General features: G+C 34.9%; 1 protein-coding gene across 3 annotated transcripts in view; it reads right to left on the minus strand.

Moving 5' to 3' along the window:
• Nucleotides 1–21,111, minus strand: part of TBCK (TBC1 domain containing kinase) — an 83,073-nt gene that overhangs the window by 42,438 nt on the left and 19,524 nt on the right. For all 3 annotated transcript variants that reach the window (XM_039344003.1, XM_039344005.1, XM_039344004.1), the window contains exons 4-20: nt 20,079–20,193; nt 18,634–18,707; nt 17,340–17,481; nt 16,801–16,861; nt 14,846–14,907; nt 13,961–14,022; nt 11,408–11,556; nt 9,988–10,126; nt 8,748–8,847; nt 8,455–8,504; nt 7,973–8,102; nt 7,227–7,325; nt 6,012–6,074; nt 4,058–4,184; nt 2,813–2,863; nt 1,048–1,131; nt 523–608 (exon numbers count right to left, since the gene is read on the minus strand). In XM_039344003.1, coding sequence (XP_039199937.1) covers nt 523–608; nt 1,048–1,131; nt 2,813–2,863; nt 4,058–4,184; nt 6,012–6,074; nt 7,227–7,325; nt 7,973–8,102; nt 8,455–8,504; nt 8,748–8,847; nt 9,988–10,126; nt 11,408–11,556; nt 13,961–14,022; nt 14,846–14,907; nt 16,801–16,861; nt 17,340–17,481; nt 18,634–18,707; nt 20,079–20,193 — 1,594 coding nt within the window. The remainder of the gene's footprint in view (nt 1–522; nt 609–1,047; nt 1,132–2,812; nt 2,864–4,057; nt 4,185–6,011; nt 6,075–7,226; nt 7,326–7,972; nt 8,103–8,454; nt 8,505–8,747; nt 8,848–9,987; nt 10,127–11,407; nt 11,557–13,960; nt 14,023–14,845; nt 14,908–16,800; nt 16,862–17,339; nt 17,482–18,633; nt 18,708–20,078; nt 20,194–21,111) is intronic.

Raw genomic sequence — 21,111 nt, forward strand, 5'->3', positions numbered from 1 at the left:
CGCAAACTGAGGCACCCATGTAACAAGAGTACTTTTTTTTAATATTGTTACGTGAACATTGTGGTTATTAAGTGAATCTATTTATTTGAATGATCTTTTTTTTAGTGGAAACTGTCAAAAAGCACCTTGAATCATGATAAATGACCATGGAACATCCTGCAGTCCATGGGGAGCAGACAAGAGCTGAAAGTGCTTTTTTGGCCATGTAAAGCACCTGTACCACGGGTGTTGTAACTTCAAGCATCATAAAATGATTGGTAATAACTTGAGGACTACCTGCATTGGCAATTTAGATGCCATTAAGACTGTGAGAAGAAATGAAGAAAATGATAATTATAATATTTCTTTGAAAATCATTTTAAATGGCACATCTTGCAGATTTTGACTGCTCAATAGCTGCTATCAGAGTTTGATTGATTCTGGTATTGAATTTGTTTTTGGACCATGATATGTGAATATAGATGATTAAACTTTCTGCTGTTTCTGCCTGTATTAAAATATATAAAAAGCATTTCCACTTACATCTGGGATGAAACCTATTTCATTGAGGTGGTTACTCAGTTCAGGATCATGGAATGCAATCATTTGGGAGAATACTGTAAGATATTCTGGAAGAAAGATAAACAGGTAAGACTATTTGGAAATGATTTCAGCAAGAATTCAGCCTCAAGAATTTTGCTTTACGAAATCACCATTGCAACAGAATTCCAGGAAAGAATTAACAAAATATTTACTATTAAAATAATTTAAAAAATCACAACAATACAAGAAACAATATATAATCTATGAATAATAATACTATCAAAATAATAGATCAGTGCATAGCTTTATTAGGGAAATTCAAAATAAACTGCATGCTGCAATTCAGCAACTGCAGCTGTTTCAAGTTAGTAGTAGCTGCACTTTTGGTGGTTTTTTTAAAAATTTTTTGTGGTATGGTATTTTCCACTAGATCTCAAAGCTGATTATAAATTGAAAACTACAAAAGATAAAACATGTATATAGGCATTTAAAGGCTTTAAATCAGATTTATAGCAGAAAACCTACCTTGAATAACATGAGAATTATCCTTTAGAAAGAAATTATAGAGATATTTTGGAATAAAAGCAGACATGCAGGAATAGGCCAAAGCTAAAAAAGAACCAGAAAGAGAGATAGCTTTTTATCCAACCATTACAATTGTTAGAACAAATTGAAAACAATGTTAAACTGTTCCCATTTAATTCTGTAAAACTTAAAAATACAGATAGTCCTTGACTTATAACCATTCATTTAGTGACTGTTCGAAATTACAACAGCACTGAAAAATGTGACCTATGACCGTCTTTCATACTTACAACTGTTGCAGCATCCCCATGGTCACGTGATCAAAATTCAGATTCTTGGCAACTTATGACAGTTGCGGTGTGCTGGGGTCATGTGATCATCTTTTGCGATCTTCTGACATGCAACGTCAATGGGGAATTCCTTAACAACTGTGTTACTATCAATCAATCAATCAATCAATCAATCAATCAATCAATCAGAATAGAGCTGGAAAGGATCTTGGAGGTCTTCTAGGCCGAGACCCTTATACCATTTCAGACAAGTAACTTTCTAGTCTCTTCTTAAAAACCTCCAGTGATGAAATACCCACAGCTTCTGCTCTGTGCAAGCTGTTCCACTGGTTAATTGTCCTCACTGTTAGGACGTTTCTCCTTAATTCCAGGTTCTTAACGTTGTAAGGTTTGTAATTTAACAAATGCAGTGATTTCACTTAATAATTATGGCAAGAAAGATTCTAAAATGGGGCAAAAATTCACTTAACAACTGTCTTGCTTGGCAATGGAAATTTTGGACTCAATTGTGTTCATAAGTCGAGGTCCATCTGTACTTTCAAAGATTAAGCAAACTTATAGATACACTACAGTTGGATCCAGATTTAAATATATACAATATAACAGAACATTTATACTTTTATCAGTGGAATTTAATTAATTTGATTTAGTCTAGATCCAAGTCCCTGAAATCATATTGGAAATGCAACAAACAGAATTCTTCATTAACATTTATATTCCACAAAAAGGTGAAAAATTACATAAACCCCCATGCATAGACCAAGTATGAGAAAACAACTATTAGTTGAAGTTATAATTTATCTGATTTCACTATCCTCCCTCCCTCCTTTCTTTCTTTCTTTCTTTCTTTCTTTCTTTCTTTCTTTCTTTCTTTCTTTCTTTCTTTCTTTCTTTCTTTCTTTCTTTCTTTCCCTTCCTTCTTTCCTTCCTTCCTTCCTTCCTTCCTTCCTTCCTTCCTTCCTTCCTTCCTTCCTTCCTTCATTATGGTCACCTATTTACTGATTCACCCATTCTGGGTAGTTAACTCAGAGTTAAAAACACTTGACTAAATTAAAGCTATTAAAAACATGACATGCTAGAGGCAAATCACACCTCACATGGTAAAAGGGGGTTGGATAATACCTGGTCCAATACTGGGAGAAGAACCAGGGTCTTTCTAAAGATAAGCTGGACTGGGGCAATCTGAATTTCAAGGGATATTGTCTCACAAGGTAGGCATGGTGACAGAAATGGCATATTTCCCGACTGCCATAAGATGACACTAGTTAACTAACTAACCCAGAACATGCCAATCCTGTTTGATCTAGTTAGGTGGGCAAGATAGTTGGAGACAGATAGTCTTGAAAGTATCCCAGCCTATGTATTGTGGCAAACTCACGAATTGTTATATAATATGCATGAGACAGAGACATAGAGCTAATCAGGATTTAATGCACTGCATGCATAAATTCAATATTCATAAAGACAATGTTTACCTTCATTGTTGAAATTTAGATACAGGAAAGGTGCACAAAGGGAATCAAGACCTACAAGGAGATATAATTATATAAAAATATTGAACAGTCAACAGAGGTTGAGAATATCCAGAAGATAAAAATTATTATACAGTTTTTATCATTATTATATAGTTAAATATTGTGCAGAAGTTATTTACAGATATACAGTAGGCCACTTTCAAAGCTATCATATGTGATGCAGTCACCAAGTAAATTGATAAATAAATTCATAGGTTTGGAGGGGTAGCCATTTATGACCATCTTCTGAAAAGCTTCATATCTCAAATAAATCTAAAATCAGAAATTTAGAGCTCAGTTCTACCATACTTCTAAGCAGGGCTTTTTTTCTCATAGAACGCCCAGAACGGAATTCCGGCACCTTTTTTGGATGGAACCTTGTAGGGTAGGCAAGGCGGATGTATGATGTGCGTGAGTTCCAGCACCTTTTTTTTTTTTAACAAAAAAGCACCGCTTCTAAGAAGATTCAGTGGTTTCAGTCATAAATACTAGAGCAGTTTCTCTGAAAAAATATGCTTCATCCCAATAATCTGGATCATTCTTAGCCCTAAGCCACAATGTGAGATATAGGGCCCTAGCCATAGAATTATATTCAGATATGTGGATATTCTGTTTAGCTATTAAAATAACACTACAGTTCTACACTAACAAAGAATATCTGCCAAAGGTCCCCACCTGAGGTGTGAAACTCAGCATTCTCTGGGGGAAGGAGGAGGAAGGGATTCCCCTTCCATAAGGGCTCCTCAACTTTCCCTGGGGCAAGGATAGCTTCCACTCTGCCAAGCTCGTGAAACCTCAGCTCTTCTTCAAGGCCTTTGGGATTTGATTGATGTGGAGCTTCTACCCCCAGGAATGATCTTATTATTCCTTAGCTTGATTGTATTCTTAACTGCGGTTATATTCTATAATAGTTTTATTATACATTACTGTTTTACTTTGAATGTTGTAGTGACTTTGGCTGTTCCTCTTGTACACTGCTTAGAGTCAATTGACCAAAGTGGTCTATAAATCTATAAACCAATTAATAAACTTATTCACTGGAAGCAATGCAAGAACCAACTGTTTACATTGCAAATATACATACCTTTTTAAAAAGAGCCGGTAGAATGTAGAATGAACTGAGAGTAATTACTGCATCATTTGTATGTTTTAGTTTATTAACTCTGCAAAACGTAACTGCTAACCAAAGGAGCCAACTGAACTAACCTTGCCAGTATACAAGATCAGGATGAGAAACTACCCAGGCTTTCAAAACCCGCCTAAATTTTGCATGGCCTTCTGGTGATGACAGCAGTTCATCGTACTGATGACAGCGAGGGATGTCAACTTCAATCTACAATGTAGGCAACAAGAAGAAGCACAGAACAAGCCATAAAAGGAGACTAGGTGCCAAATCCCTCCAAATTTCTACAGTTCAAATTGGGAGAAAAAAGGTTTATTCTAGGTTCCAAATATCTGGACAGGGAACATTTGGAAATGCATTTTCTTATGAGTATAAATCCTTTGAATAGAAAGACAAAATAGGAAAATATAAAGAGAGACAACATAAAGACTCACTAAGTGTTCCTTAGATACTAACTGAATGCCATAGTTTCATAGTTTACCTTGCAAAAGTGTTCAACTCTTATTTTCCCATCAATATCAATTTGCATTTTCTAATCCTTATAGTAATGGACTTACAAAGGACCTAAAAATGCTATTCCCAAGCTCTCCATAAACTTGAAATATAATTACTAGGACTTCTCCCTTGCCCCCAATTATAGATTGAACTGAAACCAGAGCATCTGAAGTAGTAAAATCCTATTATATGCACTTGGGAGAAGATCAAAGGGCAGAGTTCTATCATAGGAGAAATATGAGAGATTATTTGTCCTTCATGCATAATATTCAATTTCAAGAAGATTAAAGTCATTACTACGGGAAAAGAAAGGCAGAATGAGTTTTTTCTCTTTATGATCTTGCATATGGGAATAAACTGGAAATAGGTATAATTTCACAGCTATCACCACCATTAGTCTTATTATAGTTTTTCAACTAAAAAGCTCGAGAATAAAACTTTGTAAATATATAATATATTGCAGGCATAAAGAAGTATAAGTTCTCCATAACTTTAACAAAAATCTGCTATAGCAGATCTTCCATAGCTAAATATTTAAAAAGTTACTGCATAAATGGATACAACTCCAATAATTTTGACTACATTTGATATGGTATTATAGAATTGACTCTTACATAAAACATGACCATTCTATAAGATATGTCAGTTTTCTGTTGATTAACAGGCAGTTATAGGTGCTTCTCATTTGATTCATTTTACACTTTGCTATGTAAGCTTCATGGATTACCAGTATGCCTCTAGGTTCAGTTCAAGGTGCTGGTAGTTATCTACAAAGTTGTTCATGGCTTGGGACCAGGTTATTTATATCCAAGTCCTGCAAGATTTGACAGGACAAGCATTCTCCAGGGAGTATCATATGGCAGGACTCAGGAAGGGTTTCTTTTAAATTGTGGCACCCACCTCTGGAACAATATTCCCCCTAGAGATTAGACTTGCTGACTTTTCATAAATCCTTGAAAATCTGGAGTTGTTATGGAGTCTCAGGTGGATGGTTGAAACTGTATAATGGTTAATTGTTGTGCTACTTGTTTTTTTTTTCCATTTTGGCTGCTGCATAAATTATTTGTTAGTTATGGATGGTTATATTAATTTGAAAATAAAAGAAGGATAGAAAGAGGGAGGGAGGACTGGTTAAAGTACAAATTTATGGGTCACACAATGTATTCCTAACTGTACAGAAATTTTAATTCCAAATATATTAAACAGAGTAATAATAGTTCCACTGTAATGGAATTTCTATAGTAGCAATGTTATTTTATTAATAAGTACTATTAACTAGTATTTGGAAAGACTTCAATGTGTAGGCACAAGAAATCAGAAAGCAAGGTGGTTCAAATAACATTCTCTGAACTACTAATGGTCAAACACATTGGCAGTAGATAAAGAGTCAATGAAATTCAAGGTGGGCTGGAGTTAGATCTCTTGTGGGCACGAAGGAACTCAACACTGTTGGATGTTTGGCCCCTTCGTTGGGCTCAGCCTGGTCAGCTCCTACATTATGATTCCAAAAGCTTATGACACTTAAAAGAACAAAAAACCTACCTGTCTATCTGTAGGAATAGGAGTGTCCTTATCAATAGCATCATATTTTGCTTGAATATCTCCCTAAAATGAAGACACTGTAAATTTTAGTTTAACACTGCCAAAGAAAAATCTCAGAAACAACCAACAGACTATTAAAACTACATGGCATCGTAGCACACAAACCTACCAAAGTTCCCTAGAAAATCTCAATTAAACAACAAAAAACTTGCAGTAGTTCAAGAAGAAAAATCAGGAATCATCTACAACATGCAGTGTGAAGACTACTATACAGCCACTATATAGGACAGACAGGGAGAAGGCTAGTAGTGTGTATCCACCAGCACAACTAGCATTCAGAAAACAGGATGAAAACCTCCTTAATTTCAAAATACATGGACCAAGTTAGCATAGTTTCAACTGGGAAACTTTGGGTAGCCTAGATCAAGATAAATTTAAAAATGCTATGGAATTCCTAGGAGCTTGGCAATTAAGACAAATCAGCCATTCACAGGTATATAGAGATGAACAACACTTTCAGCATTCAAAAGAATTATTTAAAATGCTAAAAAAAAAACCCAACAACTACTGTCTAGCAATTAAGGACAGATTAACACCAAGATAAATCTCAGAAAAATACAGTACCAATAGCGTAATCAAAAAATTATCTATTGAGACAAACAATCAAGAAGTAAACAACCACCTAATCAAAGAAATACCAAAGAGATAACAATTTCCCACCAATAGGTCAAGAGTGAGCAAACATTTCTTCCACTAAAGATGTTACCTAGTCAGCTAATGAAATTCCTGCAAGCAAACACCAAGCTCAGGGAGCATCAAGAACTTCACTGTAAGTATTAGGATTCTTCTAAGAATTTATTCAGCCAGAGCTCAAATAGTATATCTCAAAGAAGAGGTGATAATTAGGAGTGCCAAATTGCAAATGTAGTTTAGATAAGAATTCAAAATTATCTGTCTACTTCCCAGACTCAACCTTTAAATTCTACTTTGATGCTGCACTTCCATATACTGGGTGCAAAAGAATTGTGCCATTGCATCATTGCTATAGTTTCGGGCCAAAACTGCAGATTCTGTTTTTTCATTAATATTTTGTAGTCAGTTGTGATTTTATTTGCAGAGGCTAATTTCCAATGTTTTGTGGAAGTTAAAAGGTAGGGTTGGAATATATTGCATAGACAAGACAAAACAATTCTTGTGTCTCTCTCTTAATCTTACCTCTACTCCAAGTAATGCTGCCCAAGTTAAACCTCTCATAAGAGGGGGAATGTCAACTCTGGCTTCTTTCCAAATTTGATTTTTTTTATATGGATAGGCCTAGAAATAACATCAATTTGGTATTAGTAATATTTTCATACTTTTAATAGCATATTTTTAACATTTAACATAAACTGGTTTATATCTCTCCCGGAGATCAAAGATTGTGTTATTGAATGAATGAATGAATATGTATGTATGTATGTATGTATGTATGTATGTATGTATGTATGTATGTAGGTCTTCGGTTGTTTGGGTTTTCTCCCACGTAAAATTGGAAGTGTCTTGGCGACGTTTCGACGAAGTCCCATTCGTCATCTTCAGGCTGGTGTCTTCAGCTTTGTGCTTCGAGGAGCACGAAGCTGAAGACACCAGCCTGAAGACGACGAATGGGACTTCGTCGAAACGTCGCCAAGACACTTCCAATTTTACACTGGAGAAAACCCGAACAACCAAAGACCTACATACAAACACCCGCGAAAACCTCAGAAAACAAGTATGTATGTATGTATATATATATGTATATGTGTATATATACATATACATATACATATGTATAAATACACTGAAAGATACTATAGATCAAATGCATTAATCTGATATCAAATAGGACTAAGGCCAATATCATAGTTAATGGCAAAACTAATCAAATTAAATGGATAAAGCCAAAATTAGGACAGCATTTGATGCCTTTCTAAACCACACACCTTCAGTAGTCTGTCAAATAGGACAATCCTATTTAGTTGATATTCAGTATCCCGTTCTCGAATAATAAGAGGAAGTTTGGCAGCAGCAGATAATTCATTGTTACTATTTGAATGAGGTATATTTGATTGGCTGAAAAAACAACAGAAGAAATAGTTCTTAAAGTATTATGTCTTAAACAGAAGAAATCATAAAAATAAACTACGGAATGAAATAATTGAAATATTCACCTTGGGTGTATAGTGAAAAACAAATTCAATTTCCTTTTTATAAACTGAAGCCTGATTGATTTAATTTCCTAATTTATTATAAAATAACTTTATATAATATATTACAAATACTTTGTTCTATGTAATATTAAGAAACACAATACAACTACTATTAATCACTATTAATGGCTGACCTACGGGAATCAACAATCAGTTTCTTGGGAATCTAAGTGATTCCTCTCCTCTCAAACAGAAAATTTATTTTATATACTTACTCATCTTCAAGCAATGGATAAAATGCTTCTCCATCAACATCTTTCAATCTCTATAAAAATTATATAAATTTCCAGTTAGAAAAATATCCATTTAACATAGTCAACAATTGACAAAAACAATGTTTTATTATTTACTTATTAAATTTATTTGCTGCCTAACTTGTTTTCAAACTACTTTTTTCTTAGTTTGTACAAGGTAATAATACTGATAATACTGACTACAGAACTTTGTCTAACACAGATAAAATATATAAATGATCCATATTTTATTTTAAGGAATCACAATATCTTACATTCCTGAGCTGACACAGTGATAGCGTCACAGTTGTATCATCCAAAAGGAAACTTCTATCACGCCCTTGTCCAAAGCTCTCCCCATCTTCAAACAAAAAACTAGGAATAAAAAAGAAAAAGGAAAACAAATTTCAACGTAACAACAATGAGCCGAGGTGGCACAGCAGTTAGAGTGCAGTACTGCAGGCCACTTTAGCTGACTATGTTCAGCAGGTCAGCGGTTCAAATCTCACCGGCTCAAGGTTGACTCAGCCTTCCATCCTTCCGAGGTAGGTAAAATGAGGACCCAAATTGTTGGGGGCAATGTAAATATATATATACATTGCTTACTGGTGTACACCGCTTAGAGAGTGCTTGCACTTAAAACGGAATATAAGTCTCATTCATAAATAAATAAATAAATAAATAAATAAATAAATAAATAAATAAATAAATAAATAAATAAGCATTAGCTCATGTAGGCTTTTCTCCCCCCCATATTCAATAGAACTGCTTTCATTGTATTTATACTGACACTTGATCAGTCTGCAGTTTCATACATTTAGGGACATAATCTTACTCTGCTTCTGCTTGTTAATTAACATAATTTACACATAAAAAAGTACCGTATTTTCCGGCGTATAAGACAACTGGGCGTATAAGACGACCCCCAACTTTTGAGAAGATTTTCATGGTTTAGAAAGTCATCTTATACGCCAGAAAATACAGTATATTTGAGAAGTTGAGGATGCTAATCAAAATAAGTATAGTTAATTTTGCAAATGCAAACAGCTTTTGCTGTTACCTGTCTTCAAATGGATAGGTGGGTATTTCTATTTCAAGTGATTACCCACCTATAGGCACCTATATCTTAATTTTAAATTGTTTAGCTGCATGATATTAATCATGCAACTAAGTCATTGACTGCAATGAGCAGCTATAGAAATGGAAATAAATAAAATCAATACAATTAAATGTTTAGCTGAGAAATATTTTAACTGAATCTGTATGTCTGCAGAGAGTACCTCTGAAGATCTTTCTACAAATTCCCATACTTTTTCAAGGAAACAGAAAGTGCAAATAGTGAATAATGCAACTAGTTCAGGGGTAGGCAACTTCAACTTTCAGAACTAGACTTTCAGACTGTTGGCCCTGTTCCTTTTTAAAAGCCAGTTTCATTTTATCATTTATATATTTCTTTCTTGATTTTATTCCCCAAAACAGAGTGCTCTCCTTTCCCCTTCCGCCTGTATATCTTACATAGGAAGTGTGCAGATGGGAGGCTTGGAATGAATGATATCCTTGTTGACAAGCTCTTTCTCCAAGTCACCTCCAGCCAAGCACCAAAGATAATAAACTTCTTCAATTGTCCTTTCTGCTAGATAATCAGAACTTTCCTCTATTAATAGAATTAAACAAGGACAACTATTAAAGACAATTATTATATCCATTTTCATGCACCTTTCTTTTCTCTAGGTTCAAAAACATGTATTTTTTTCCCCTGAAAACTGAATAAAAGGTTTGCAGATAAAATCTTCCTGTGTTAGCAAACAGAAACAATATTTTCTCTCTAAGCAGGAGGGAAAATTGTAAGAAAAGGAAACCAGCTGGACAATCTATTGGCTGCCCTGTAGGAAGAATGCCAATGTTTCCATAACAATTTGTTAGCAATTCAATACTTCATTCATTCACCAAACTGGGTTTATCTTCAATCTCATGTCATACAACAGCAATAACATAATAGAATGCAAGATGAGTACTAAATTAATCCAAAATGTGTATGTCTGTTCCATAAACTATAGTAAGAATAGTATCACCCATTTTCCCAAATCAGTGTCTTCAGAAAAACTGAACCTAAATCATCATCTTAAATCTAATGACTAATGCCCATGATAGATGGGGACGATAAGAACTATAGATTCATGTGGAAGATACCAGCCCAAATGCAAATGTTTTAAACATGTATGCACAATAAAGTTTTCTTTTGAATGAATCTGAAAATCTTTTTTTTTTTTAAAAAAAACCTTACCAAACAGAATAAAAGGTGTAATTAACCCACTAAATTCATCCAAAGTAGCACTGTTTAAAAAGTCACAACTCTTTCAGGTCTCATTCTCTTACCTAGAATTTATTTAATTGAAAAGGCTGGGGACTGAACATATCACTGTGGATCTTATGGTTTTTCTTGTATGCTATCATATGATCATTTTCCTTACTGTTGGCTGTAATCTAACTGCCCAGCAAACATTTCATTAAAATCTACAGCCTGGGATTTCAGTTCACATAACTAGGCATGAAACATTCATGTGAGCATCTGAAATCTACAATTATCAGGATACAAAAGAGTTATTAGTTGTAGAGTTATAAATAGTTACATATCAAAGAACTTTAGAATTAAAATGGCACAGGTATATGCTATCCTTATGTTTTAGGAGAAAGAGGACAATACTAATAAACATGGATTGTACCCGGACTTTATTATTTTTACAAGGCAGCGATCATAACCAACACTCTTTCCTCATACTTTCCCTACAACAGCAACCCTTGTCAGGTGAGTTGGGTTGAAAGGGAGTGACCAGCCTAAGGTCACCCAGCTGGATTTCATGGCAAGAAAGGCCTCATTATCTCCTGCTTGCTAGTCTGGTAACACTAAGGAAATAGCTGGAACCTGTTGCCTTACCTTGAAATAACTCATTAATATCCTCAGGAAGAGATAAATGAGCACATCTTAGATTAGATGAGAAAAAACTGACAGGTGTATGGAAGGTTGGATATAAAGATGAAATTTCACTGAACACTGAATCATTCAATAGTTTTCCAGGAGTAGGTCTGATATAATAGAAAAAGGAAATGAAGGCAAAAATATAATAAAAATCCAAACAATGCATATTATATATACATTCATTCATACAGCCCTATGCACTTTTCCCCAGATGTATTATATATAAACTTATTTTTCATAAACTGCTCTCTGTTTTCACTGCATCTATTTTAATTAGCAATGAAAGCAAATCACCCAGCATTATATTTTGCAAACTCTTTAACTCATAGTCAATCCTCAAGGCCAAATTATTTATGTATTCAACTGCTCACAAAAATAATCTATTTGTGCATGCAGCATGGATCACATGAGCACTGACTCAATGTGTCATTAAATTAAAACTGATGATACAATTTTACAATCTACCCCAACTCCCAAGTCCTGCTTTGCTGCCTCATCATGGTTTGGTATATATGTGTGCATTGCTGCTGAGAGTAATGAGTAAAAAATGCCAGGAGCACATTCCAGTATATATAATCCCAAAAGGGTCAGCCATAATGTGAAGGTCAGCCAGACTGGTCAGCTATTTATCCTGGTCAGTAGTGATACAGGAAGAATTTGGAGGAAGAAGATTATTTTATGAGAACAGAAAGGAATTCCATACTATTTAAGAGAAGACAATGGTAAACTATTCCTGTATACTAAGAAAGTCACATAGGAATAAAATATAAAATGACTGACAATCTAGTGGCAGATGTTGAGCTATCAGTTTGGATGCAGTACTTCACATACTACTGAGAAAAGCTGAGGATTTTTTGGAATACTAATATGTTTATGATAGATTAAAGGCTTCACGATACAATATGTAGTAGAGGCAGGCAGACAACCTTGCCATTTTTTACTGTGGGCACAATGGCACACATCAAAAATGAAATTTAGTTGCTTCTCTCAAAAGTGTACACATACATAACACACATTTAAACATAAAATATACAACATATGTATAGACCTATACTCTTACATGTAAATAACATATAAATATTAATCACTGTCCATCTTGAATATATAACAGAAGGAGAAAGCTTTTGAGAATTCACAAGGTTAATACTATATGGAACAAAACTGTGACTGAAACTGGATGTTCTGCTTCAGATACCACGGAGCCTCCTCCCAGAGGGTAACAAGGAAAACAGGTCGTGAAGAGAATGTGTAATGTCCCAGACAATCTTACAGACCCTGCTCAAGCAACGCTTCTCTGCTATGTCCTGGATGGAAGGGAGGGAACTGCCAAAAATCTTTTCAGCCATCCTCACCACTCTCTGCACTGCCTTCCTGTCTGAAGCAGTGATGCTTCCAAACCAGACTGTGATGCTGTATGACAGGATGCTCTCAATGGTCCCTCTGTAGAAAGTGGTAAGGATGAGAGAAGGAAGATGTGCTTTTCTCATGCAATGCAGAAAATTCAGGGGCTGCTGTGCCTGCTTCACCAGTGTCTCACTGTTGAGCGACCAAGCCAGCCTACTTGTTAACTGCACACCCAGGAATTTGATGCTGGTAACCATCTCCACAGATGAATCATTGATGCACAGAGAAGTGTGGCTGTGCCTGCTTTTTCTGAACTCGACAATGATCTTTTTGGTTTTTCCCGTATTTAAATCTAGGCTGTTTTCCTTACATCAGTTCACCAAACCTTCAATCACCTTTCAGTAAGCACCCTCATTGATGATGTTGATGATGTTACCCATGCAGAAAAAGAAAATCCAAATTTGCAAAGACAGAATAAGAATTCTGCATGAACATAGGAAAAGTGAAGACAGTGAAAGATGAAATGAATTGACTACAGACTGACATTTCAGGCATCATCAATTTGAGATGGACTAGGCCTGGACATTTTCAGTCAGTGATCTCACTGTTTATTACTGTAGTCATGAAACACAAAGAAGGGTGGCAGTGCTTGCATAATTAGGAGAGGTATCGTAAGAACACTTCTTGAATATAATACAGTCAAAGATCAAACAATATCAATTAGCAATAAAGGAACCTATTTGTAGCTCAGGGCTGAAATGGGGGTCCTTGCTGCTCTCTGAGCTTGGTTCTTCTCCTTTCTTGGTTGTTTATTGCTTATGTTGGCAACACAACTTGTTGAATCTATAATTTATTTCTAGATGTTAACTAGAACTGTAAAATGTGACTGAAGTTTTTTGTTTTAAAAAAATTCACAAGTCGTGGTTATTTGATATCTATGATTTCCTTTTGGTCCACGCTTAAAGAACTGCAAGTCTAAATATGCTTGATCATAGTTTAGGTATGGTCAAAAAGCTTGTTAAACTTAATGGACATACAGTTTTCAAAGTAGACTGATATATCCATGGTTTTCATTTTATAAAATACAAAGGAACAAACTATATGTAACTTTTGTAGTTCTGCTTATTTCAAGTCTAATTATCTAATGTATTTGTAAGGTACACTTACCGTTTGGAAGGATGGAATGTAAGACATTTCTTAAGTAGAGCTAAAATATTTTCAGGAACTTCCTAGTGTGTAAAATATAAATTTCAATTTAGTTAACTCATTTATTCATATCAAATCAATATAGATGGTTTATATGATTTAATCAAAAGAATGGACAGCTACAATAGCCATAAACATCCACATATATAAATAAATTAAAACCAATAACTAATCAAAGTTGCAAAACAAGGAGCAATTGTAATTGCCATGATGAAAAATATATAAATGATTAAAAATCTAGTAAAATAAGATCAACAAATGAACCTATATGACTAATTAAAAGTTAAATAAATTAAGGATAGCAAATACTCTTTCAAAAGGTTCCACTTTCAGTGACACCCAGATGGACTTGGAGCAAATCTTAATTCTAAAGTGACAGTTTCAACAAGGCTGGAGCAACATCTGAGAAATGTGCCTACATTCAAGTAGGCTATGTCTGCATGTTATATACAAAGACTAAGCAAAATGTGCCAAAAAAATTAGGCAGTTTCTTTCAAAATGAATTAAAGATAAATATTCTTCTGATTTACAATCAAGAACAGGTATATAAACTATATCTGCTATACTGAAAAAAATCAACTAAATATACTGCAACAGATTTTCAATCAATCTTTATTATGGTCATGGACTATTACCCAGCAGATTTTTTTTTATTATATGCCAATTCTGAAAAAACAAAAACAGTTTTAATGTAGCAGATAAGAATGAATATCCAGTAACTGTGGACATTCATAGAGTAATCAAGCTGAGCATCCAGGAGTTTCTTTAAAGACATTGTTACTAAATATTTTGGTTTATGCTTCAAGAAAAAATTATAATTATAATTTATAATTAAGAAATTCGGACCTTCAGAATCTCCAAGCATCCATGTTCCTCAGCTAGCACTGTTATGATGTCATCAACACACCCTGCAGGTGAGAATGAGTTGTTAGTAATTCTTTACTTACATTTCTAGAAAAAGTTTTTTCCTCTTTTATGCACACATAAAATATGGTCTCTCAAAAGCAAAACACCCATCCAGAAGTGTGTGGAACTAAGATGTACAAAGTGGATAATCTAGCAAATAGAAGGACAAGTAGGCATTTTTGCTATATCTTCTGCAGGGGCATAACTCTATGTGGGCATACTTATCAGCACACCAAACTGGCTCTCATGTATACAAAGAAATAACATTATTCTATAGTAATAAAAAAGATATAACCCAATAATTTTAAAAGTGTCCTCATATCTTGAGATGAATTTCAAAATATTGTCTCTTAGAAAATGTGGAAAATGCCCATCTCTATGGAGAAAGCTCATATTTTGGGTACCCACTATTCACATAATAAATTTCATTCTAATATCTGAGATCAAAATTATTTGAGCACTTTAAGCACAACAATGAAAATCAACTTGTGTTTTGTTTGTGAAATACACCAGGAATAAACAACTTTTTCAACTTGTCGGCAAATTTAGAACTTTGAGAGAATGTCATGGGTGTTCAAATATGACTGTTTTATGAGGTCTTCCATACTTGTAAAATGACTGCTGTTCAGGCATAGCCAAAAGCCAATCTTAGTAAACAGAAGGCAAACTGGTAATATTACTTTCTACTGTTTCCTCTTTGCCCATGGTATACTGTCTGCCATGTTTGTTTTTATATTTTTTCAGGGTAAGCAGGCACACTTTCAAACAAAGCATTGGGCTGCTGCTACTCAATATTTTTATTTTCTGCCTAGAGGTCTATTTTCATTCTTGAAAATAAAGATGCTAGATGTTGATATTTTGCGCTGAAGCACAACAGCTTTGCACATTTTTTTCAAAAATTAATATTAAAATTACATGGGCAACAGAAATCTGGGTAAAGTTGCTTATTCCAGTATTAAATATACAATATATAAATATGTTTCATAATATGGAAGGGCTGATAAGCCTAAAAAATGTAGGGTAGCTCCTCTTTGATCAAAACAATACAAAAATAGATCAGTTGTAGCAAATTCAAGAGAAGATTAATTAGTATAACAACTAGTAAGGTCACACCAATTTCACCCCACCTATATGTTCTGGTGTGGCACGGTGGCTCAGCAGTTAAGATGCTGGACTTGTTGGCTGGAAAACTGGCAGCTCAGGTTCGTGACCTACGTGCCACACGATGGGGTGAGCTCTGATTCTCACCCCAGCTCCTGCCAACCTAGCAATTCAAAAGCAGGCAAATAGGTAAATAGATACCACTATGGTAGAAAAGTAACAGTGCTTCACGATGTTGTGCGGGCCACATGACTGCGGAAATATTTTTGGACAATGCTGGTTCAATGGCCTTGAAACGGAAATGAGCACTGCCCCCTATAGCTGGCAATGACTAGCGGAGTAAAATCCACAGAGGCTGCTTTAATTGGTGTGCTATATCTTCTGTGGATGTTGTTTTTCAGATACAAAATGTAGCCATTATATACAGGTCCAGTGTTTGTAAAAGGGATGACATGGTATCAACCAAGTCAAGAAATAAGGTTAAAATACATAAAAGAATAATGAAGGGATAGGTTGGTATATTCTTTGAAACTACTTTGTAGGCAGTCAAGATTTATTCCATTCCAGAACCATCCTTGTATCACTGCCCTGATAATCTTCAGTTATTTTATTCTTTAGCATTATCAAAGCAACAGTGCTATGCTGCTATTACGGGGTAGAGTTGACTGAATATATATCCAATTTTCAGACACACTGAAAAAAAAAAAGGCAATCCAGAGCCTATATAATGACTAGGTAGTCATTTGGGATTTTAGAGGCCTTCAATGATCTGCAGTTATTTGTACATTACTCACCAAGATTAAGTATCAGTTTTAGTCTTTCAGCTACATCCAAACTCTGGAACAGCTTTCTGCCCTAAAGGCAACAATAAAGGGGGGGGGGGTGATTAATGAAGCATTATTATGAATTGCGTAGTGTGTACTTAAATCATGTATTAACTGATACATCCATGAGGATAAGTAATTGTTGTTTTTAAACAGACCTCAGTAAAAATGTGCAGTCATAAAAGATTTGTATGCCTATCTCAAGACTGCATTTCCTCTGGACCATACCACTAGCAGAAGGGGGAAAAGGGCAGTGCAACAATTGCAATATTTTCTGGACATTTATTTTTGTCTTAAGTGAAATGATTCAAAGAAAGTTCATTGCTAGAATGAAAATATACCAAGCATGGTTCTCAAATATCTTTTAAAAAAAAGAGCACTCCTGAAGCTGGGGCTGCTCAGATGTATTATCATCACTAATACTTAATGACTTTGAAAGTTCTGATGAAGTTGAAAGTTGTGGTCCAACTACAGTTCCCCTTAATGATATAAAAAAACATGTTACATACCATACAAAGTTCAAATAATATAATACCAAGAGACCACACATCTGATTTAGGACCAGAACGTAGGGCCTTTTCAATCTGCATGTGATCATTGCATTTTATAATTCCCTGTGCAATTACTTCAGGGGCCAGGTATGATGGGTACCTAAAAAATGAAAGTCATCTTATTAAAATAAAATTTTGCTAAAACAAAGCAACAAGATCATGCTGAGACAAATTATTCCTGCTATCACATGGTCACACACAGATATTACCTTGAAAAAAAACATTTATGTATCATATGGGGATTGATTTTTATAATTTCTTAGTTTCACAACACGTTTTACTGTTTATTCCACCAGACAATGGGATAAGTTAATCAGTGGTCAAATTGTGCTTCAAGCTTTGTTAAACTTTGTTTTAAAAAAATATTATTCAGGAGCAGGTGATGACAAACAAACTTCACACAACCCATTTGTCAATGCCTATCTTTTTCTTTATTGAACGGTCACAATGGCAGAAGAACTTTTTAAAAAACGTATTCTGTCATTAAAGTCAGTTTGTAGGTATAGGAAGGCCATGGAAATTGAGAACAATTTGGTGTCTAAAGTCAAAGCATGCTTTTAAAGGTCTAAAATGCACTCCTGAGTCGACTGTAAAGACAACAAATATACCTTTTTTCCAAATTACTCACAGTTTTCAGAGTGTTCCTTCTATTACACAATTTCCTAAGCACATTTTCTCCTTTTTTATCCCATTATTATTGGTATTATTTCATCATTTCAGTTAATGTGATTTCATTAATGCAATAGTCTGTGTGTGTCAGGGTCTGTCTGTCTGTCTGCCTCCTCCTCCCCCCCCCTCGGTGATGGCCCCATTGGAAGCTGGTTTGGAGGAGGAAGATGAGCCAGAACTGGGGCCATCAGACAGGGGTGGCATGAATCCCCAGGAGTGTCCAGGGAGTTCAGGAGCTGAGGAAGACACAGTCATGGGTCTGTCTGGCATCAAGAGGACTGGTCAACTGCATGTTCAGCCATCTGCACTAGCAGAAGCAGGGGAGAATTGGCTGCTGATGTTTAGCATCAATGAGTGGCAACAGATCACTTCCAATGAGGAACAGCTGCCATAAAAATCATAGAAAGTGACATTTCTATGATTCTAATGAGAAATGCCTTTACTAGGTGATTTTATTATATGCGTACACAATATTTCTTGAATATTGGAGGAACAGAAAACATTAATCTTAGTCAAATGTACTATAAAATTACTCTTATAATGTTCATATATGATTATGGTTATTTCAAGACAACTAACTTACCCTATAGGAAAATCAACATCTACACCATAAGCAGTCATATGATAAAGGCCAAATTTTGACAATTTAATATGCCCCTGTTAAAAGAAACTCGACAAAGTTAATTATTTGGCAAAGTTTTCTGCCTTGTATATTAGAAATAAGAATCAATAAAAATCTTTTAAGTTCTAATTCATATGGACAAATTTTGAAAAAACTTCCCAGTGGTGTAAAAAGAAACACTTTCTTTTTTTAAAAAAAACTCTTCTTTTGCATGCCTGTTCTTAAATGTTAATTTTTTTTTAAACAATCCACTCTATCAAAATGCACCCAAACATATTATGTTTAGCCTGGTGACTTATTTATATACTCTGGCTTGTTTCAAATATACCATATTTAGCCAGAGTTTGTGACCTTAACTAAGTAAGAAATGGTGATTAATCAAAACTGAAGATAACATTTCTGAGGACAGAAAAGTGTTATTTATGACAATTCCCAAACATAACTGTTATAGCTTGAGTGAATGAACAATTATTTGTTTCACTGGTATATTCTACCATGGAGCACACATACATTTTTTACATTCATGATAAATGAGAAGTTAAATTATTTTAAGGAAGGCTTTATTATATAGATCAGGAGTGGACCATCTTTATGGAAATACAACTTCAGGAGAAATTGAAGATAGTTCAGTTGGAGCTAGGCAGGTTTATTGGAAAGGAAAGAAAATGGGGAGTCCTTTTAATCTGCCTATTTCCCATGCACATTTTCACTCTAATAGTCAAAAACTCCTTTTGTCTTCCTCTCTTTCTCTTCCAAATCCATCTACAAACATACCATACATGCTCAAACACATGCATCCAGCCACTTAATTTCACTTTCACAAGATTCAGCTTTCCTTCCATGCTGAATGGCTGGGAATAGGCATCATTTTCTTCCAGTTCTGAAAATACAGGTAATCCTCGGCTTACAACAGTTCATTTAGTGACCGTTCAAAGTTACAATGGCACTGAAAAAAGTGACTTATGACTGTTTTTCAGTTACAACCTTTGCAGCATCTCCATGGTCATGTGATCAAAGTTCAAATACTTGGCAACTGGTTCATATTTATGACTGTTGCTGTATCCCAAGGTCACCTTTTGCGATCTTCTCACAAGCAAAATCAATGGGGAAGCCAAGTTCATTTAACAATTTGGTTATTAACTTATCAACTGCAGTGATTCACTTAACAACTATGGCAAGAAAAGCCGTAAAATGGGACAAAACTCACTTAACAAATGTGTCATTTAACAACAGAAAATTTGGGCTCAATTGTGGTCGTAAATTGAGGACTACCTGTAAAGGAGTAAATGTGGCGGGGGGGGGGGAAGGTGAAATTAGAATTGCTCATATAATTGCTTCAGGCTTTTCCTCAGGCCTCTGACCTCCATATATAATACATAATAGAAGACTAATAGCCAAAGACTCACTTCTCCATCCATGAGGATATTATGAGGTGAGAGCGCTCGGTGGACTAGTCCATGCTCATTGAGATACTGTAAGCCTTGTAGCACTTCAAAGGCGATGCATAATGTTCTAAAAGGACTGCAATGAAAGATTGCCAGGTTAGAATTCTTCTGAGGCAACACAATAATGTTGGCTGATGTTTTCATACCACATTCTCATACCATATAGACTGGGAGAGTAAAAGAGTTGGTAGATTGCTGTAAATTGCTTTCATCGTGCTCTGGCCTTCGTTATTGTAATCTTTTATTGCTATATTTAATACATTGTGAGTTAATTTGAGGAGCTCTCTGACAACCAGAAGTTTTTTTTTATTAAGGAAGCAGATAAAAGAAAGGATGAAATTGGCATTATGATGGGGGACTAAACTGGATTTACAAATCTTAGATTTCTTTCTGGCTTGAAGACCTCATTGTCTCTGTAACTCAGAGTGACATCAATAGTACAATTTTATTTCTGCAAGCTGAAATTCAAGCTAAGTTCAATGATTTACTCTGAAGTAAGTATTGCCAAAAACTTATATAATACAAGCAACTACATTTCACACAAACTGTGATAGCTACCTTCTTAAAATAAGTGGTTAATGGTCCCATAGGGTATGGAGCATGTTTCTCTAAACCCATTTAATTCATATTGAAGAAAAAAAGAGTCATTTATATGTTAGTTTTAGCTGTCAGGGGAACAAGGCAATACATAAAGTATTTAATCCTCTCACTTGCTTCCATAACAATCACCCTATGATCCAAAGCATGATACGAGCTGATCAAACGTTGATACAGACATTTTATATGCTAGGGCTGGATTTGCTCATTTGTCAGTGATACTGTAGTAGTACTATATTCCCTATGTTGGCAGGTGAACTACACCTGAGGTCCTTTCTAATTCTGTAGAGAGAGTATTATTATACACGTGGGCTGTTTTATTTGATCTCCAGATTTATGAAACGTGTAAATGGAAAACTGTACATCACTGAGACACTAGAGGGCCTCCTCTGCATAT

This window comes from Crotalus tigris, unplaced genomic scaffold (assembly GCF_016545835.1).
Source record: "Crotalus tigris isolate CLP2741 ecotype Arizona unplaced genomic scaffold, ASM1654583v1 scf7180000017887.1893490, whole genome shotgun sequence".
In the NCBI taxonomy this organism is placed as follows: Eukaryota; Metazoa; Chordata; class Lepidosauria; order Squamata; family Viperidae; genus Crotalus; species Crotalus tigris.